The sequence below is a fragment of the Rhinolophus sinicus genome, linkage group LG01 (genome assembly GCF_036562045.2).
Source record: "Rhinolophus sinicus isolate RSC01 linkage group LG01, ASM3656204v1, whole genome shotgun sequence".
NCBI classification, from domain to species: Eukaryota; Metazoa; Chordata; class Mammalia; order Chiroptera; family Rhinolophidae; genus Rhinolophus; species Rhinolophus sinicus.
The window spans coordinates 202,928,420-202,948,863 of record NC_133751.1 but is presented as its reverse complement, the minus strand read 5'-3'; the positions used below and the strand labels follow the sequence as shown (position 1 = coordinate 202,948,863).

General features: G+C 50.0%; 1 protein-coding gene across 1 annotated transcript; it reads left to right on the top strand.

Moving 5' to 3' along the window:
- The first annotated feature begins 11,762 nt into the window (after window positions 1–11,762).
- Window positions 11,763–20,181, top strand: NPPC (natriuretic peptide C). The gene is made up of 3 exons (XM_019739745.2): window positions 11,763–12,007; window positions 12,462–12,772; window positions 19,709–20,181. Exons 1-2 carry the CDS (start codon window positions 11,918–11,920, stop codon window positions 12,750–12,752), a joined length of 381 nt encoding a protein of 126 aa, XP_019595304.1. The 5' UTR covers window positions 11,763–11,917; the 3' UTR covers window positions 12,753–12,772; window positions 19,709–20,181.
- The last annotated feature ends 263 nt before the right edge of the window (window positions 20,182–20,444 follow it).

The window sequence follows — 20,444 nt, the reverse complement described above, 5'->3', positions numbered from 1 at the left end:
CACTAAATTTGTTTAATATGGGATTTTCAAGAAATTATTACACCAATTTCAAAAAATTTAAAGAAGCTTGTTCTTTGTTGAATAACTACTTCCACTTTTCAAGTGAATTTACCCTTTCCAGGTAAACTGTCCAAGGCATCAACTTATAATAAAAATGTGGTGGGAAGTTCTTTTTCCCATTGGAACAATTTCATAAGAAAGAGGTTTCTCGTGATGAGCTAAACTCACAGCTCTCGGCCAGATAAGGTGAATTTTCAAAAAGCAATCACGTCTCCAGGTATTTATTCAATTTCAGTGTTATGGAGGTAGGTTTATGAACTTCTTGAATCCATTCCTAATTCTTTCCCTGAGAAACATGAACTGTTTTTCACAATATCAAAATCAATGTAATGGGAAAGTCATAAACTTCACCTGCTTCGCATATCAGATCACATTTACACTCATGTCCAAATTACCCTGACTCTGGGGTCTCCTGGCCTTGCCAGCAGCAACACCAGTCAGTTTGGGGATATAGCCTTTCCTAATATGTGAGGTCCCCCTGTGGTGCTTAGGTATGTCCCAATTCCATCCTCCTAGTGCTTCTCCAGCTGTCAGCTGGGAAGTGGAAATTCAGACAAGTCCTCACAGACAAAAGCCTCCATCAATGCAGGCATCCAGCCTGCCTCCACTCCCACCCTCCTCGCTGCCTGGCTTTGGCCCCTCTGGCCCTGTAGCCCTGGTGTCCAAGGAAACCCAGCTCACTGGCTCTGCTGGCCGTGGTATGACTGCAGCTCCACCCACAGTGAAGCTCCTGCTGTGCCTCAGAAACAGTTCCTGTGGCACTAGTGTCTGTCCATCACCTCTGCTGCCATCGTAAGAACAGCCCTGCCTCTAGGGTCCCTTCAGTGAGAGGAGAAGGGAAAAACTGCCCCTTGATACCAGGGTGTCCAGGAAAAGCACCAGCACCCCAAGGCAGTGCAGCTTTTCTAATTCACAGACAACCAGGCCCCTGGGCCCACATGGTGCCAGCGAGCTTGGGTGATCACAAGATGGGAGTGAGCTCCTACCTGGGAGGACTCGATCCCCTAAACTGGGGTAAAGAAACACCTGTGTGACCCCAGGCTGGGGGTTTTCTTTCAGGACTGCCGTAAGTCCCTATGCTGGTTATTCTATACTCACACCACCTCTTAGCCCCAAATCCATTCTCTTCATTCTCTGCCCTGCTTGGTCATGCTTCTGGCTGTGGCTGCTTTCGGTGGTAAAAGGACTATTGACAGCTCTCTGTCACGATCCCTTATTATTTCCCTAACCATGTAAGTAGTCCCTTCACTAAATTCTCTCAGTTAAACCCTCTGAGCTGCCATGAACCTGGCTCCAACTGCGCCCCCATCCCAGGACTTTCCGGGACTCCTACGGCAGAGACGTGGTTCCTCAAGATGATGAAATTGATCGTCCTATCAATAAAACAGCGGAAGAAGGAGCCACATTTCATCTAATTTGGATAAACAGAAAAATGTAACATTTTTTGCCCATGAGTGTTGCAGAGCAAATCCACACTGTGACCCAAATGTGGCCCTCGGGGAGCAACTGGGCTCTGTCACGTGGCACTCAGAGCCCTCTCATGTTCTTCATCACTCTGGGAAGAAATTTTAGGCGCATGAGGCCATTTATCAGCTTGATTAAAGCTCTGTCTTAGTCTTTGGGCTCCAGGGGCAGAATCAGAGCACACCTGAGCCCCCCATGTGCTCAGGGAGGAGCTCAGTTCCTGACGCAGATCTGGAGTTGGTGCCTTACCCCTGAAGTCCTTGATCCACGCTCTTTTGGTTACAATGGGAGACACTGATCACATATACTCTCAAGTGGAGTAAATCACAATATACTACAAGATCTAAGCTCATCTGCAGTCATGCAGTTACATTTGTAATAGAAAAAATGTAGAAACGACCTACAAATCCCTCAATAAGGAAGTGACTAAATAAATTATGACACCTCCATATGCCATGAAAAATGATGACATAAACCTATATATAGTATGAGGAACTACAAAGAATAGCCTTGTTTTTAGGTGCCCCTGGAATACTTATAAAAAATAACATGTATTCAGATGTTTCAGTCAAGTTCAAATCCCAGAAATATTATAAGTTCTATTCTCTGACCACAATGCAATAAAATTAAAAATCCGTAAGAAAATAACATTAATCTTATAAAAGTTTACAAAGTAATAAAAATATTTATATGGAAAAACAACTGTTTAGAAAATTTTTTTATCTCAGGCAAAACCAGGAAAATACCTACCTACCAGTCTATGGAACATATGTGGCAGTTGTCAAGACTCTATGGTAGAGCAGATGTGAACACCCTTGTTTGAGTTTAATATATAACAAATCAAGTGAAAACAAAATGATGAAAGAAAAAATCATTACAACACTCATATGGGAAACAGATAACAATGACATGTGAATAGCAAATCCTTATTCATACCATTTACCACAGAACATTCCAGACAATTTAAAGTTAAATACACACAGGTATATACACACACACAAATAACCATTAAAAAAAAAACACAAAAAACCCACAACAGAAGAATATAAAAGTGTATGCTCACCCAATCTACTGAGACACTAGTGTCGGGACGAAGTGTGGGTTTCAGAGCAGACAGACCTCTGAGTTTCGGTCCCACCTGAGGTGCTTACTCAAATACCTACATCTCTGAGTTCAGTGTACTATTTACGATGTAGGTAAAAATATGCAATTCATAAGACTCAAACCCACTTCGTGGTCTACATGTTTATCCTCTGTAGTGGACATCCCCAGGCAGGGTGCTGGGGACGCAGTGGGACGTGTCCGGGAACAGATGGCCCTGGGCAGAAAGATGTGAATCAAGTAACTGTCCAAGCAAGGAATTAAAGAAAAGTACGTGAGGCTAGGAGAGTATAATATGCTTTTAAAATGTGTGAACATCTGTATATTAACATAAAGAAAAACAATGGTGTGAAAGAACACTTCACGGTAATCATGAAATATAATAATACCAAATTTTTAATGAAATGATAAAGATATGTAAGAAAGTTCTTACAAATTAGAGGAAGACAACTTAAGGTAACCCTGAGGGTCTCCAGCAAATACAAATACAGAGGCGGCATTAGCAGAGGAGCTGGCAAAGAAGTCCACTGAATACACACCAGGTCACGCCAATTGGCCTGGAGCTGAGAGCTACCCAACGCACAGTGCCCTCCTCAACAAACCTTCCAACCAGTAGTTTCTCTGATTGAAGAAAGAAAGAGAGGAAGAGAGAGATAAAAGGAAGAGAGCTAGAGTGGGAGGGGGGAAAAAAAGAGAAAAACTGTTTGTATAGAGATGTTTTTACCTGTGTAATTAGCAAGCACACACTAAAAAAAGCCCAAATCCTAATGTGAACTATTATCTGGCAGACTATATAGATCCATGGAAAAGGTTATACAAAATAACGTTACATGAAAAAGTTGATCACAAGATATTACGTGCACTTAACTTCCAACTAGGTACAAATTGTGCTGGGAGGATCTGAAAAACCTAGGAGAGTAATAGGCACGTTGTTTTATTGATGGAGGTATTTGCATATTTTGCTGTTAGTTTGACATTGCTGGGGCTTTTTGCACTGTAACATTGGGTATTCTATACAAAAGGGCAAAAAAGGGTCGATTTAAAAAAACCTTCATCACTCCACCCAAAAAAGTTCAACATTGCCCAGGTTATGTCAAAGCTGGATTCCTAAGGCTCAGCCTCCAGTTTCCAGTGAGAACAGGTGCCTACGTAGAGGGCAGAGGCCTGGCAGGACCAGCAGCAGGAGACCCTCCTGTGGGACTCAGCTGTCCCGGCTCCTGGCCTGGCCAGGCCTGGGAGCATCTTGTCACATGAGCTCACGTGAAAGCCCCAGCCCTCCAGGTCTCTAGCAAACATTTGCGATTCCTGTCTTGTCACCACTCAGCTCTGCACTGGTGCCCATGAGCTCATCGCTACTGGGCAAGTCCTCTTAGGTCAGATAACTGCCAGAGGCAGCTCCTTTCCCGCCTCCTGCCTCCAGGAGACACAAAGCTGCCCTGACTTCCACTCTCTGTGGTTCCACATTGAACAGAGGATTGTGTGAGCTCAGCTGACATCCTGGGAGGTTGTACAGGCCCTCGTTTCCAACCCTGCCTCCCCCACCAGGCATGGCCTCGCCTTGATCTGGAAACTGTTCAGCCACCGTGAGTCCAGGCCCTGCCCACGTCTGAGCCACTGTCTCGTTTCTGTCTCAGTCCCAGACTGAGCAGCCCTAACCCAGTAGCCACCTCCCAGGTAGGTGTCAGCAAGAGGAGACACTAGGGAAGGGGAGTCAGAAAGCTATGAAGATCCCCAGCCCAAGGCAGAAATGGAGGCTCTGCCCAGACCAGGTTATGGCTTCTTTTCCCTAGCAACCTCAGGACCACCCCCGTGCCTGCATGGCTAGTGTGAGAGAGGGTTTCTCTGGTAGGTCAGAGCTGGTTCATTGCTTTGATCTCACACAGGGACTCACTGTGTGCCAGGCCCCCACTGCTGGGAATCCAAGGTGAGTCCCAGTGGTCTTTCTCTCCAGGACAACCGAAGGGAGAAAAACACCCACCTCCTCCCCGCTCCCTCCACCCACCACCAGCCTTGCTCTTTTCCTGTGTATGTCACCCTTGCCCTTTCAGAACCTATGCCAGCCTGATCTGGCCCCAGACCACCTCATTCATGCTGGCCTCCTGAAAGGGCTGGTTTCCTGACACAAGAGCTCTCTTGTCTCCCCAAATCCTGTGACTACAGTGTTCCCAACTGATCTGGTCCTGTCCTTTCTAGACCTCCCAGAAATTAAAGTAGGAAAGAATGGGAAGAGGGGACAGTACAGTTCCAGAGAAATGACCACTGACAGATATGACAAAGGCCTCAGAACTCTGAGCACCCCCACCCCAAAAATGGCTACGGGTGGTGGAGGAGTTGTGTCCGTTCCTCTGCCAAGCCACAGACCACGTTCCCACGGGAGCCCGCTCAGTGCAGGGTGGAGACAGCTGTTCCCCTCAGCAGATGTTCTCGCACGAAGCCGGCGCGCTGCTCCCCAGCCCCAGCCCCAGCCCCATGACTCACTGGAGTTCAGCCAGCTCACCCATTAGGCCCAAGCAGCCTGCCGAGGCCGGTGTATGGCTGAGGGCAGATTGGGTAGCCAGTTGGGACCTCTACAGCCCTATCTGCAAAATGGGGTAGCTGGTCACTTAGCCAGTGCCTTCCTTCTGTGAGGGCAGAGGCAGTCTCTGTCCCTGCTGCCCCCTGAGGCCTAGTGTGGTGCTGGCCTTCGGTCCCTGTGCATTTATTAAGCACCTACTATATGGCAGGCAGTGTGCAAAGAGCTGTGGTTTCCGAGATAGACACAGGAGTTCCCCCAGAAGCTGACAGAGAGAATGAGGTCTCCGTGGCTTTAGGATTGTGACAGTGACTTGCTCAGAGGCCTGTGGGACTCCAAAGCTGGGGACCCTCTGCTGTCCCCGCTGAACTAGAGGAGAAACCGTGGGAACCCACAGGCCCGGGAAGCGCCTCAGAGCTCAGCAGAGTCACCACACAGAAAGATTCCCAGGCCATCCCACTTCAGGTCCTGGCCAGGCCCTTCTGCCAGCAACCAGCCTGTCCTGGAAGGGCTCCTGCATTGGCAGGGCTCAGAAACTGTCCTGAGGGTCACACATCCATTTCCATGAGCCTCACCTCCCAGGAGGTTCTCAGTGAACAGTCCTGGCCACACCTCGCTAGACTGACCACTGCGTTGCGTCTCTGTAGTCATCTGCAGTCTTTGCGCAATGGATATTCAAGGGGACAAAGAGAAGGTGGCAAGCCCACGGTCCGGGTGGGACGCCTGGAGGTGTGGGGCCAGGATGTCCAGAGTATGACGTTTAATCCTTCCGAGTCCAAGATCCCTCAGGGTAAAAGGAAGGGAAGGACCCCACTGTCTGGTCTCCTCGATCTGGGCGCTATTCTCTGAAGCCAGGCATCCCCCTCCCAGCCCAGCCTGCAGACTCCCAGCCCGCCCATCCCCCATTTCCACTCAGCCACCACCCAGCTTTCTGGATTATCTCAACACATCACTCACCACACTGTGTTTCTTTTAGCTCCGTGAAGACTATTCTGCTTGAGAAACACATTTGGATCTAATGGGGTAAGAAGGTGCTGAAGTTAGAAATATTTGCTCAGTTTAGTAATATGTATGAGCATATGTTACATTTATTTTACCCAAGTTAACTCTCCCCCACCAGGCTGTGAGCTATAGTCGGGAACTGTCTAATTCTATAGCGTCAGTGTGATATTTTAAACCATCCCATAAAATAATTTAAAGACAACACAGCCAGCACGGTCAGCCTGAACCCAGTGAGAACCCAAACGTTCTCCTGATGATTTGCCTTGCTGTTCCCATAGGGGAGCCACCTGTCCCCTCCTGATTGTGCTCCTTTACATGTTGTCCCCATTGCCCTTCTAGCCACCACCGAAGATGCAGGAAAAAGGCGAGATGTCCTCACCATGACAGCAGGGGCTGTCTGGGGGCAGTGGGGCTCTGGCAGACTGGCTATTCTGGAATGAAATGTTGGAGAGGTCAGGCAGTGACTTGGCACTGAGGCTATGGGTCGTATTGGGAATCATTCAAGGGGCTTTCTTGTAAGCAATAACACTGCCCTTGCCGCCAACACTGTGTCGGTGACACTCCTGACACAGGATAGTGGATGCTGTCGCCACTGCCACTGCGCCCTAGGAACTGCTTTTGCAGTGTAACTGACAGCATTCTGCATGGCCCTGGCTTCTCTGAGACAACGGTCCCCAATATAAAACCACCTCCATGTCTGCCTGGGGGTGTCCAGGGCACACACCCACGCACAGTCGGCAGGGGTGGCCAGGCAAGCAAACATTTGCCATTTCAGCTTCTCCAGTGGGCTGAGAATTGGCAGCAAAAAACCACTAGCATGGCCCACTACTCAGAGAGACTGTCATCTCTTCTCACCACCTCCATAGAGCCCAAGATCCCCAATCAGCTGCTTGACCAGAATTTCTGAACCCTACACTGAAGCCTACTCTCTTCAGTTATTTCACCCACAAGGCAAAACAGGCCATCATTTGGGGGGTAGGACCCTTCTTCTCCTTAACCAGCATGCACTGGGACGCAGGGACGTTCCCAGACAATCCAGGAGAAAAGATTTGTTGTGTGATGTTGTACATTGGGCTCAGAAAAAATTCACACAGGCACGAGGGTGGTTTTCAAACAATTTATGGGCTCTTTTTTTTTTTTCTTTTTGGCTTTGGGCTTAAAAGTATTTTCCAATCTGTGTGGAGCCCAGATTGCAAAAAATATGTTCCCTCTAATCCTCATTAGCATCTGGCTTAGTTGTCTCTCTCTCTCTTGCTAGTGTTTTCTGGTCATTCTCATTTTAAAAACTGACTACTCACCAGAAAGTTGGTGATCACACACTCCTGGGGCAGAAATCTAGAGAAGGGTCCAGCTTGGTAAACCCAGAGACATGGCTCCTCGAGCTGACCAATGGCCCTGGACCCTGGCAGGCCATCCCTGATCCCTTCTCTGGAGGTGCTAAGTTAAGAAGCTCCTTTAAAACACTTGGGGCCCCTTCTATCCACAGGGAGAAGACCCCTTCCATCAAGATTGGGATCTCCAACAAATTTGAAACACAGTCTCCAAGACCAGACAATAGACACCTCCTCCAGGTACACACCAAGAAGGTGGGCTCACTGCAGGGACCCCCAGAGCAGCAAAGAGTGGCTCCCTGCTTGCAAAACTCCAGAGCCCAGCCAAGGCAAGCCAGGTCCCCAGGCACAGGGCCTGGCAGCAGATCCATTCCTTCTGCAAACATCTGGTGCGTGCTCTACACTGAGGTCGAGATGCTGAGCCGTCGCCTGCTGGAGGGCCCCTCTCCCTCACCACGCTGCTCACTTTCTCAGGGTTGAGGCCTCAGCCTCTACTGCCTCACTTGCCTGGTGACAGCCACGTGGGGAGCAGTTGTTCTCCCCAGGAAATGAGCCTGTCTGTTGAGGCTATCTGTCTAGCCTATCTGTCTTTTATTTGAAAAGAAAGAAAAAAACAAAGAAAAAAAAAGGAGGGATAAACTCTGACGTCATGGGCCTGCGTAGGACAGCAGGGTTGGAGGCCATCTGGAGCAGGTGCTGGCAGGGCCCCTGGGAAAGGAAAAGGAGAGCAGCTGGCTCATCAGGTGGGGGTGTCCTGGGGTCAAAGACCTCATGGCATGATGAGGTTAAGCTTTCCTGGAATTTCTGGCCCAGGAAGGCTGGATGACACTTCCTTGGCCTCCAATTCCTCTCCTAAGTCCAGGTTCCATAGGGGCCGGACTCCTGGAGCAGGTACCAAGCTCAAGAAGACCTGGCCAGGCCATGGCCTCTGCGTCCTCCATGGGTCCCACCACCAAACAGTCTCAGGGGTGCAGGATCCGCCCCCGTCTGAGTGTGTGTATTTGTACAGTAACATTCAGATATCTCTTCTGCCACAGCTGCTTCATCCAGGGGTCAGAAACCTCTCATCCGGCCTCCTGATTCCTTCTGCCCCAGTCCAGGAGGCAAGGACAGCTTTCCCAATTATAGGTGGTGAAACTGAAGGCCCCGTGCAGTGATGGGACTTGGCCAGGGTCCCGCTGCAATTTCCCTGCCCGGCCTCCATGAGATCTGCTCACCGCCTGTTCAGTGTCCTCTCTGGGAAGTTATGCAGCTGGAAGGGGGCCCCTGGGATGAAATAATTGCAGAGAAAACAGATGGGTTGCTGAACAATCCTCCCCTTATCTCTGTGCCTAGGAATCCTTTTGTTTTGGCCCCAGGGCCAGGAGGGGGCGCTGTTCCACAGGGAGGGCAATCTCTCGTTCGATTGTTTTTCTTTTACTGCCGCCTCTAAGCTTGAGTGCATTCCCTGTTAGCCCAAAGGGAGACACTCTGTTTTCCATCTAGCTTTCCCTTCTCTCCTCCTGCCAGGTCTCCTTTCCTGGCTCAGCACAGGCTTTCCCTCCTCTAGGAAGCCCTCCCTGCTTGTCCAGGCTGGGGGAGATGCCCTCCCTCCCTGCCATGGTCCTTTTCAAACTAAAGTGCTAGTGTCTGTTTCCTGCGGGTTCTTCCCAGCCCAAGTGGAACTTTGCAGGCTACAGGGATGCTCATTGAATACTTGAGGAATAAGTGGGTGGAAAAGTGACAAATGACTGGATTCCCTACAGAATTGCCAGGCTCCTGAGGCCCAGTGGCCTTTTCTCTCTCCTTTGCCATCAGCTTTCACACTGAGCATTCAATAAAGTGCCGCGAACAGCTCCTGTTCGGCTGCTCAGTGGGTCCAACTTTCCCAGGCCTGGCTCCTGGGGCCAGAGCAGACGTGGACCTCATGAGGGGAAAAGTGGGCAAAAGGGACCTCAGTGCCCAACCATAGGCCCAGGAGGGACAGCAAGCCTCCTCTACAGCTTCCTGTGCAAGGAAACCAAGGGGGAGGTGAAAGCTTCTGTTGAAGACAGTCCCGAGCCACTACCTCCCTCCTTGAATGTCCCTCCACCCACCCCACCTCCCAGGCCCCAGCTGGGCTGGAGCTGCCGCACTGCCTGCCTAAGGGAAGCCTTGCTCCGCAGTTCACTCTAATTTAGTCTCAAGGCTCAAAGAGAGGGAGCCAGCTGTCACATCCAAGAGACACAGAAGACAGGAAGAACCAGCCTACAGACATTCAGACAGAAGGTGACCATGGAGCACCGGAAGCTTCCAACCTGTCCTTAATAAGGGGTTTCAGAGGATGTAGATGTTGATCTCGGAAACCAGCGCCTGGCTCTAAACTCAGTCTGCCCAGCTCCGTAAGCTGGTGTTGAGCGAAGTCTCAGAGAAGTCCAGATTGCTTGCTTCCCTTTGTGTCCAGTAGACAAAGAGGAGGGCAGACTTTCATCGCCCACCTGGAGATCCTTCCCTCTTCCTTTCTCCTCAAATGAAAGAGTGGTGCCACTCAATGGACGAAAACCTCAAAGAGGCAATCTGGTGGGCTGAGTGGAGGTGGTGAGTCAACTCACCAGAACTCACACAGGATGCCCTGTTCACGCCTGAATCCTCCTCAAACACAGGAGATTCCTCTACCCAAACTCAGGCAGTACATATAGGTTATTTTTCAAACAAAGGGCTTTAGGGCTCGGTTGGTTGGTCGGCAGTTACAGAGTCGGTGCCAGGGTGGGAAATAGGGAGCCGAGGCAGAACGGTGCTGCCGGCGCCTCCCTGCTCTGGGCCCAGCTCTGCTATGGAGCCACCGCGCAGCACCTGATTCTTTCTTATTTCCAGCCGCCCTCCCGCCTCGGGTGCAGCTTCCTCTCCCTGAAAAAGCTCATTCTGGCGCCTGCATCCCGCAGGGTCGTTTTAGCGCCTGGAACATGCCACTGCGCCCTGGCTGTTGCCCCCTGGAAACCGGCCCAGTGCTTGGCTCTAGAGTCAGCCTGCCCGGCTCCTTAAGCCCATGTAAATAAAGAAGTCTAAGAGAACTTTCAGATCGGCTACATTCTTTGTTCAGTAGGCAAAGAGAGACTTCCATCGCCCACCTGGAGATCCCTCCCTCTTCCCTAGTTCTCCGCTCTCCGGCCCAATCCTGTTGGGCGGCCGCGGAGTCAGAGATTCCTGCACCTCGCTCAATTCTTGGGATGCTGGGTTCTCCGCCTCCTAGGCCCATCCGGAAGGGACTCCTCAGAGCCCGTGCGATAGAGACGCCCTGCCCAAGGAGGAGTCGTGAGCAGCAGGAATGCGTGGCGGTGTCCAACAACTACCACCGGGACCTCGCTTTGGCGAAAACGCGAAAGCGACTACTGTCCCGGCTCACCGAAGCCAGACTGGTCTCGGGGCTGGATAAAGCTCCCTCTCCAGCCTGGGCAGGTGCACAGGACACTGGAGCAGACACCCCCACCCTGAGGATCCTCGAGTGGGTGCAGACGGGGTCAGGCGCGCACCGTCGGTGCAGACGGAAGCCGCCGCCTGGTCAGACACGCGGACGTTCTGTACCACGGACCCCGGCTGAGCGCACACTTCGAGCCACAGTGGCGGGCACATGATGCTACGGCACACTTGCATGTGGGCTGCCCTCGTAGCCCACCTTGTTCACTTTTCGCTCTCAAACACACAGGCGAGTGAAAAGCTTACACTCTCCGGTGTAGGACTTGCGCTCCCCCCTGCGGCCCCGGGCAAACCCCCGCTCTCTCTGCACCCAGACATCCGACCCTATCTTCGGCCTACCCAACCAAAAGGCGTCGGTGCGATCTGAACTCCCCGCGAGCAGGTGAAAGGTGGAACCGCAGCGCCAGGCCTGCGTCTGTCAGGTGCCTGAGGAAGAGTTTGGCAACAAGGCAGATCTGCGAGGATTTCGGGTTGCGCTAACTTTCTGGCTGTGTGACTTTGGGCAAGTGACTTAAAATTCCTATAAGCCTGTCTTTGCACCTGCAAAGAGGGAAACACTCCTTCCGGGGAGAGGGTGTGTGTTAAGGTCCAAGTGTGTGCGCAGGGCATACGGAGCATTGACACTTGGCACGCCAGGACGCGCGCTTGATGCAAACAGAGTTACCCTGTGCGCGCCACTTTGCAGCTCCCAGTGCAGCCAAGAGAGAGCCCGCCGAGCCGTAGGATCCCTCGGGGGTGAGACGAGGGTGGGGGCAGAGGGGGAGCCCCCGCAGCCCCCTCCCGGCCCTCGGAGCGCGTGCCATTGGCCCGGGCAGCCTGGTGGGCGGGAGGATGACATCAGCGGCAGGTTGGATTATAAAGGCGTGAGAGGAGCCGCGGGCTCAGAGCGCACCCAGCCGGCGCCTCGCAGCTCTGGGACCCGCGTCCGCACCGCAGCCCCGCCAGCCTGCTCCGCGCCCGCCTACGCGCCTGCCCTAGCTGCCGCTGGTGTGCGCCCCTCCACCCCGCGGGCACCATGCACCTCTCCCAGCTGCTGGCCTGCGCTCTGCTGCTCACGCTACTCTCGCTCCGGCCCTCCGAAGCCAAGCCCGGGGCGCCACCGAAGGTGGGTGCTACTGCAGGGGTGGCGGGACTGTGAGGGGCTGTGTGGGTGTGCTGGGGGTCTAGGAGGATGTGGCTCGCAAGAGGGAGCAGAGAGGGCGGGAAGGCGGCCCTTTCCTCTGAGATGTGTGCGGGTGACAGCCGGGGAGCCCTCGAAGCCTGGATTCGGGGTCTACGTCCCCAGCCTCGGGAGAACGTCAACAGATGGGCAGCCCTTACTCCACTGTGGCCAGCCAAGCAAGAGGGAAAGGAGAGAAGGGCAAGGGGCTCCCCGAAGGAGCGGACACGGCGGCCGCGTGGCAGGTGGATGCAGGGCCGAGCTGTCCCGCATCTATCGGAATGAGCTCAGGGCTCGGAAGGGACAAACGGCGCTGTTGGGCGCATGGGGCTGGAGCATCAGGGCCCCCCCGCGCTGCCGCTGTGCGTCCCTTCACCTGCTTGCTCTTTTCCCCGGACAGGGCCCGCGAACTCCGCAAGGGGAGGAGCTGGCCGTGTCCCACGCTGAGGGCGGTGGTCAGAAAAAGCGCGACAAGACTCCCGGAGGCAGTGGCGCCAACCTCAAGGGCGACCAGTCGCGATTGCTCCGGGACCTACGCGTGGACACCAAGTCTCGGGTGGCGTGGGCCCGCCTTCTGCAGGAAAACCCCAACGCGCGCAAAAACAAAGGAGGCAACAAGAAGGGCACGTCCAAGGGCTGCTTCGGCCTCAAACTGGACCGAATCGGCTCCACGAGCGGCCTGGGATGTTAGTGCGGCGACCCCTGGCGGCGGTGAGTACCACCAACCCTGGCCGCCCGGCACTCGCGCACACCTAGCTCCCCTACAGCGCCCAGCAGAACCTAGCCTGAACACCCACACCCACCCCCGCCCAGAGGCAGGTTCCTCTGATCCCCTACCCCTGGGACCTTTCCGCCTCCCAGCGGCCTTTGAAGGTGAGCCAGGTCATTCCGGGCACGAGATCAAGTGTGTGTGATGGCCTTTCCCCCAACCCTATTTACTGTCCCATTTTACAGATGGAGGAAGAGAGGGATGAAGTAGTCAGGGAACTGTGACAAGGTCAGAAACAGTTCTGGATGGATGAACACACCCTCACCCCACCCCCACCCCACTCCATTCCCCCGCCCCCACTTCCTCTGGAGAAGCGGAGACAGTTTGATGGTGTCCCTCCACCACTGGACCATAAGCAAACCAGCAACACTTGCCCCAATTCGCCAAATGGAGGCATTGAGGGGAGATCGTGGGTTTATGGGAACAGAGGTGGAAGGGCATACACACAAGCCCAGGGTAAGTTGATCTGCCAGCCACTGTATCAGGGTGCCAGGCAGTACGCAGCCCAGAGGTCAGGACGCTTCCTGGGTCTATTGCCCCTGAAGTGGGACCAACTTGGAGCAATACCTACCCCCTCACAGTAGAGAGAATAGCTTTCTGTTAGCATCACCAGAGAGCTCTTCTGCCCCCAGAGCATTTTGATTCTTGTCTTCTCTGAGCAGTGGCTGTGGGCAAACTGGTCTGTCCAGGGTCCTGATGCTGCTGCAGCCCGTGTGACTTCAGCATTGAAGTGTTTGCCACAATTTTTCGGGGCAAGGAAAAAGAGACTGAAATAAATCTTATTTTTGCCCCAACTTCAAACTCATTACGGCCCAAACTGAGCTCCTCACCAACCTGCCCACCCCCATCATGTCTGGGCTCCCTGTCTGTAGTCTGGTCTCCTCGCCCTCCACCAGAGCTAGAAACCCCATGCAACCTACAGCCCCTGCCAGGTGCCGCAACCTCGAAATGTACTGCTGCAAAGGTCCTCACCTTCTCTCCTTCCCTCCTGTCCATTCTTGCTGTCCATCAGTGCCCAAGGGAAAACCACTTCCCAGCCTTTGAAATTGATATTCAAGTGTTTTAGAATCTGACCCTATTGGTTTCCAGCCTTTTTTTACAGCCTGGCTACTGCCATTCCCTGTCCCTCAGCCTGTCTGTCCCACCCCAGGCCAAGCTGCTCTGTCACCCAAGAAGCCTTATCAGTGTTCCCGCTGTGTTCCCCCCACCCCCCAGGGTAATAAGAGCACCCCTCTTTGAAACTTTCAAGCACATTGCCTAAGCCTTTTTCATAGCTACTGCCATAAGAAACATCCAAACTGGTAGGGAATTTAATAAGAGTTTATTTGAGCCAAACTGACAGAAGTACTGGGAAGCAAGTTCTCTCAAATCTTGCTGCAGAGAATGACAGTTTTGCAGTTTCTGCTATACTTTGGAAATTAAGGAGAGAACGTAAGGAAGATTACATGAAAGTGGGAGAAAGCAAGGCAGGGATTGGATTGTAGGTTAGTTAACAGGGTTATGTGTTCTTTTGCGGGTGATTATGCTTCTAAGGGGTCTGAAACAGAGGCATTGCAAAGGTATGTTAACCTACATGCACAGAAACAATGGACAAGGATTGTTTAAGGCAAAGATAGCTTTTTATTATGGAAATTATAGGCCTGACCTCCCAGGTAGGAATTTGTAATTAGATCACCCTGTGAGGTTACTTTCCATGGAGCCCCTTTTCATCCACAGTTCCCTGTTTTGGTCATAAATCAGTCTGAAGGATGCATTGATGGCCAACCCTTTGGTCAGACAGTGTGGTCTCATAGCGCTAGAAGGTTCAATCCTAGCAAGTCTTAGTATCGAGGTCCCCTTGTTGACCTTTGGGGATGGGGCAATACCATAACCATGGGATGTGAGTTGAGGCCGATTTTTCCCAAAAAGGGAAGGGCAAGTAAATGGAAGGCAGTCAGGTCTTATGGCCTTTGTTGTGAAAAACACTCTGGATCATTTCTATCCTGTGAACGATCATGATCTGAGTTTTGCCGTCTCTCATTTTCCTGTATTTTGCATCTACTATACCATTGACATAAGCTAGAGAAAGAATATTAACAGTTATCTTATCTTCAGTAGCCATAAACAGTTAGACTACATAGAAAAACCCAAAGGACAAGTTTAACTATTATTATGACTAATATCATTAGCAGACAGGTAAAGACAATCAAAACAATGGATTCTGAGTTCAACATCAGTCTGTAGGGGTATAGGCCTTGTCGATGTCTTGGGATGGCTGTCTCCCTCTGGTGTCAGCAGCGTCTCATCCTAGAGGGTCTTGGATGCTTGTTGTAGGCAGAGGCGAGTGTCAGACTCAGGGGTAGCTGTCCATTTGTGGTTAGGCACCTGATAAGGTCCCTTCCAACGAGGTTGGAGAGTATCTTTTATTTTATGTTCTTTCCATAAAATAAAATCTCCAGGTGACAGTCAATGACCTTTTACAAAGTCTTTGTCTCCTGGGAGCTCTCTCTGAAAGGAAGTGGTTACTAATTTGGCATTTGCATGAAGTGACTTTGTAAAACTTTGGCAATAGTGTAAAACGTTTCTTTTCAATAATGTCAGCTCTTTCATTTAATTTAAGTCCAACTTAAATGCACTACGATGCATGAAGGAATGCAAAAAACAAAAAAGGGGGTTTGCCAGAAAGCCTAGGAGAACCAAGCAGCCGTCTTGGATTTCCGATAGCCCCAACTATTTGTTTAATTTACAACCATTGTTTACCCATTCAATATACTGTAAAAGTGTTTTTACCACTTATTTTACAATGCTTCCCCTGCAACATAACTTAAAAACAAATCTTTTGAGGTGTACCACGGAGCCTTCTAGAATACTGCAAAGTTACTCCTAGTAGTTTTAATTACACATATTGAGATTTTAACACTTAAAACCTCAATTTGTAATGGAAACTAAGAGGTCAAATTTATGAAGACATTTTATAACCTCTAGAAACATATTTCATAAATTTCAGTCAATTATTAATGTAGATTAAAGCAACAAACTTTTATTGCTTTAACTTTTATTTACTAAAGTTTTAACTTTGATTTATTAAAGGTTAACCTTAGCTCACATGAATTTGAAAAGCTTTCAGGTTAGTTTCTATATTTCTGAGAATTTTAGAATACCCAATCCTTATAAGCACTTGCCTTCAAATCAATTAATTTTAATTTATCAAATGTATTTCAACAATACCACCCAGAGGTAGAAAACTATTTAACATTTATAACATACTTACAGATATACATAAACAGATGCAAACAGAGACCTTTTAGCCATGAGAAAAAACTCACAAATTTATAAAAGTACAGTAGATCCAAATTTTGTTTTGGCAGCTGGGATAAGAAGACACAATTTATATCTGTCCTTGACAAGTCAAGTTCCAAATGACCTCCCCCCCCTCCCGCCCTTTAAAATAAGGACCGCTGTTTTTTCAATACCTCAAATAATTGGATTGCCATCTAAACGGCATCATAGTTTGGTCCATTTATCTAGATCCTCTTCTGGAAACTTGGAGAGACCAATTAAAATATGCTTTCCATTCATTCTGCCTAATCTTATAGTCAGCTTTTTCTAATCGTGCATACAAAAGATTAATTTAGAAATATCAAAAGGAACCTCATTTCAGTCATCGTCCTGCAGGAGCATCAGTGGAAGGCTGACTGTCCTGGGGCTTGTCAGCCTCGGAGGCATGATTGCCCATATTAACTTTGAGATTTGTAGAGTCTGAACAAACTTCTAGGGAAACCCAGCCTTTACATGCCCATGTCTGGACGAGCCAAATGTGGTGACTATCCTCATAGGACTGCTTCACGCCCTAGAGGAAATTTTTCTTCAGGCAACCCTACGAAGATTCTTAGTCACCTACGAATACCCGAGCAAGGGCCAACCAGAGCTTACAGGATGCCACCGGAACCATGATGCTTTCCAAGTCATGGGCCCCTCTCTAGGGGTGAACCCATTCCAGGGTGCCCTGACTTTCACAAAGCACTCTCCCCAGGGCTCCTGCCGGCTTCTTGTTACCGTACTGCATGCCTCACAGAGCCAATCTCCACCACTCCGGATTCAGGGCTCTGCAACAACTATCATCACCCCATTGGCTATTTGGGTTGGGGAAGGAAGTATCCTTTCTCTTTCAGAGCTAAAAGAGAGTTCTGTCTCTCTTTTAATTAGCAAAGATTTTGCTCAGACTCTCAGTAAGCATCCAATTAAAAAAACGAAATTAAAATCAGCCACCCATTTTCCTTCTCCTTTCCTTGGGTTATCTCAACCCATTCATTTCAAGGATTTTCTAAGAACAGCTCAAGTAAAGACAGGACCTGCTACCTAAAGTAGGGAGGCCCAGGATTCTGAGAGAAAACTCACCCAAATTCACCCAATGCAAAGCAGGGAGCCGGTGGGGTACCATGGGCCCTGCTGGTACCTAGCAAGGTGGTCTTCTCCAGAATCCTGCTGACTACGCCAAGTAAATGTCTATGTAAGAAATGTCCAAACCTGTAGAGAATTTTTATGAGTTCATTGAGCCAAACTGATGACAGTGCCAGGAAACAAGATCTAAAATGCTTTGGAGAATGATTTTTGCAGTTTCTGTTACACATTTGGAATTAAAGAGGGAACATAAAGAAGATTATGTGAAGGTGGGAGAAAGCAAGGCAGGGATTTGATTACAGGACAGTTAACAAGGTCATGTGCTCTCTTGAGGGTGATTATACTTCCGAGGGGTCTGAAAAAGAGGCATTGCAAAGGTGTGTTAACCTAGATGCACAGAAACAATGGACAGGGCTTGTTTAAGGCAAAGATAGCCTTTTACTATGGAAGTTACAGGCCTCAGGTGTGACTACCCACCATGACCTGCCCAGTTAGGAATTTATGATCAGATCACACTGTGAGGTTTCTTTTGGTTAGATTTATTACAGCACCTCTTTTTTGTCCACACAGCGCAGAACATTTTTTTCACCTGAGCTATAATTGCCTCCTCAGATTAATTCATGAGCAACCCGAGGGCCAGACGCTAACTGAAAGTGATCTGGGACCTGAAGCACCCCCAGAGTGGCTCTTAAACATGTGCGTCAACGCCCAGAGAACCCCGCCCCAGTCAGCATAGCTGCACTACTCCCAACTGGAGCTGGGGCCCTTCCTCTCTCTGCAGCCAGACTTGACCAGGCTGTGTGCTCCTCATTTCTGTAGGGACTTTTGTTTGTCTGAGATCTTGACTCACCTCTGCACAGGGAGAGATTACTCTGGCACTTGGGGCCCAGACTTTCTTAGCTACCATTATAATGCCTTTGCTCTTTTCTCTCCAGTCTAAACAATAAAGAGATGGAGACATGGGCCTCAGATTTTCCATTTGTGATTTAAGCACCAAGCTCAAACTTGAGAATCTAAACATGTCATGGGGAGATGAAACGAGGGCCTGGAAAGCACCTGGCGTGCATGTCCCCATAGGCTTCTTGCTCTTGGGTGTGGCTGTCTGTGGGTACCAGGTGATGGTCCAACAGGCAGTGAGATGCTGTGCAGGAGGAATCCAGATTACTTTGAAAATGGGAAGTCTGTCAACCTCCTGAAAGTTCTCTCTTAGCTAAACACCCACCTCCAACACCCTTAACCTTCTCAGCCCCACCCTCACCACCACCCCCATCCCTGTGAGAGGCACAGCGTCCTCCCCCTGGCCTGCAACCTCCTAGTGGAGACGCCTGGGATGTCTCCCTGTCGGGGCCTAAATGAGAAAGACAGCTTAGATTTTTCACATTAATGACAGCTCTCCTGAGGTTGTGGCCATTCCTCCACTCAGGAGTTGACTGCTGACTCTAAGTAGCCACCATAATGACTGTTACTGATGGTTATAGTCTTGATTATAGAATGCTAATGACAGAGACAGGTTGTGGCCAATGCCTGAAAGACACTTTGCCCACAGGCCCCAGGGACATCACAGACATCTGTCATCTGTTTAAACACATGGGACGGCCAGAGAAGGGAGTTGGGGGAGAGTTCATCAAGCCAATGAGGGCTGGGGTCCCTCTGCACGTGCTGTTCTATGGGAGGGGGCCCCACGCGGTCTCAGGAGGTCGCCTTCCTCTGGCCCTAAAGCACCCACACACCCACTAACAAAGACTGGGTAGAGCCCTCACCAAATGACTGACAACTCTAAACCCCGCGTGACCATTCATTCCTGGTGAGACACCATCTCCTCTGCTTCTGAAGGAGACCCTTTCTGAGCTGGGTAGGAAGTGCTGCTTTCTGCGTGGCAGCTGTGACCCAGACACTGTGCTGATGTCCATTGTGTGGCCCCTTGTTGAATCGTACAGCCAGCCCTGGGAGGTGGCTATTATCCCATTCTATGGGTGAGGAAAGCGATACTCAACGCTCGCCAGGGCCATCCCGGAAACAAATGTCAGAGCTGGGATTTGAGCCCAGAATTCCTGACTCCTCAGATGTTTCTTTTCCCTCCATCGTCACCCAGACACAGAGCGTAGGCAAGCACTTGCCTGAGGGTTTGGGTTGTAGGGAGAAAGGGAGAGAGGGGCATTTCCCATTCTCTTTCCCTCACTGTATCTCCCCGAGTGCCAAGGGTAAGGCCTGCAGGTAGCCTGAGGGGGAGGAGGGCCAGCAGACATTCTGGTTCCACCTGTGCTGGGACAGGAAGTGCCAAGGTCACAGCAGGAGGTGAGATGAGGGCTTGGAAAAGGCCAGTGGAAGGACCCCTTTGCCTCTACAGGAAGGCCTTCATCAGGGCCTGCAGGGCACAGGTGGAGGGACACTGCTTCCTGCTGCTCCAGGAAGGAGGAAGCTTCTAGAACAACCTGGCACGTGGGCTTTCTCAGCTAAGGTTCCAGAACTGAGTGTCCTGTGTCCCCTCTGTGTTTCAGGATTGGGAACCTGCTCCGTTTTGCTGAGGTCACCTTTGGTCACCTGGAAGCACCTGCAAGGCAATGTGGCTTTTACATTTCTTTCTTTTTCCCCACCTGGTATTGGGAATACACAACACCAGCTGTTTTATTATTATTTAGGGAGGGGGGTATGATTTTATTGTTTGTTTTTTTGAAAATGAAAAATAAAAAGTTATATATTATATATATATTATATACATGAAACACACACACCTACACCGGCGTGATGACAAGCGACAGTTTTTAAGAGACTGACAAAACCAGCTGTAAACATTGCTGTTTGTAAATTCGTGTCATGCATAAATGTATTTATGTTGTAAAGCTATTTATATTGTTTATAAAGAGATATTTATAAAAATTTTATTTATGTAACTAAATGAAAGAAGTCAATCATTGTAATGTTTTTGTCTTAACTAGTTGAAAAATGTAAAAAAAAAAAGTCATTCCATGAACATCTTGAAAACTGTCTTTATTTACTCATTGCATTTATCTTTTAGGAATTAGTCTGAGGAAGAGGGAGAAGGCTGAAGACGAGGCCTTTTGCTTCTAAACAGATCTGTCAGCGGGGTTCCCGATCCTGGATTTCTTTGTATCAGAATCTCTGGGGATCTTAAAAGTACAGATTCCCCCCCCCCCCCCCCCCACTGAATGTGAGTCTCCTGGGACAGGGTTGGCCATGTGGATTTTGTCACAAATGATTCTGACCAACTTGGCC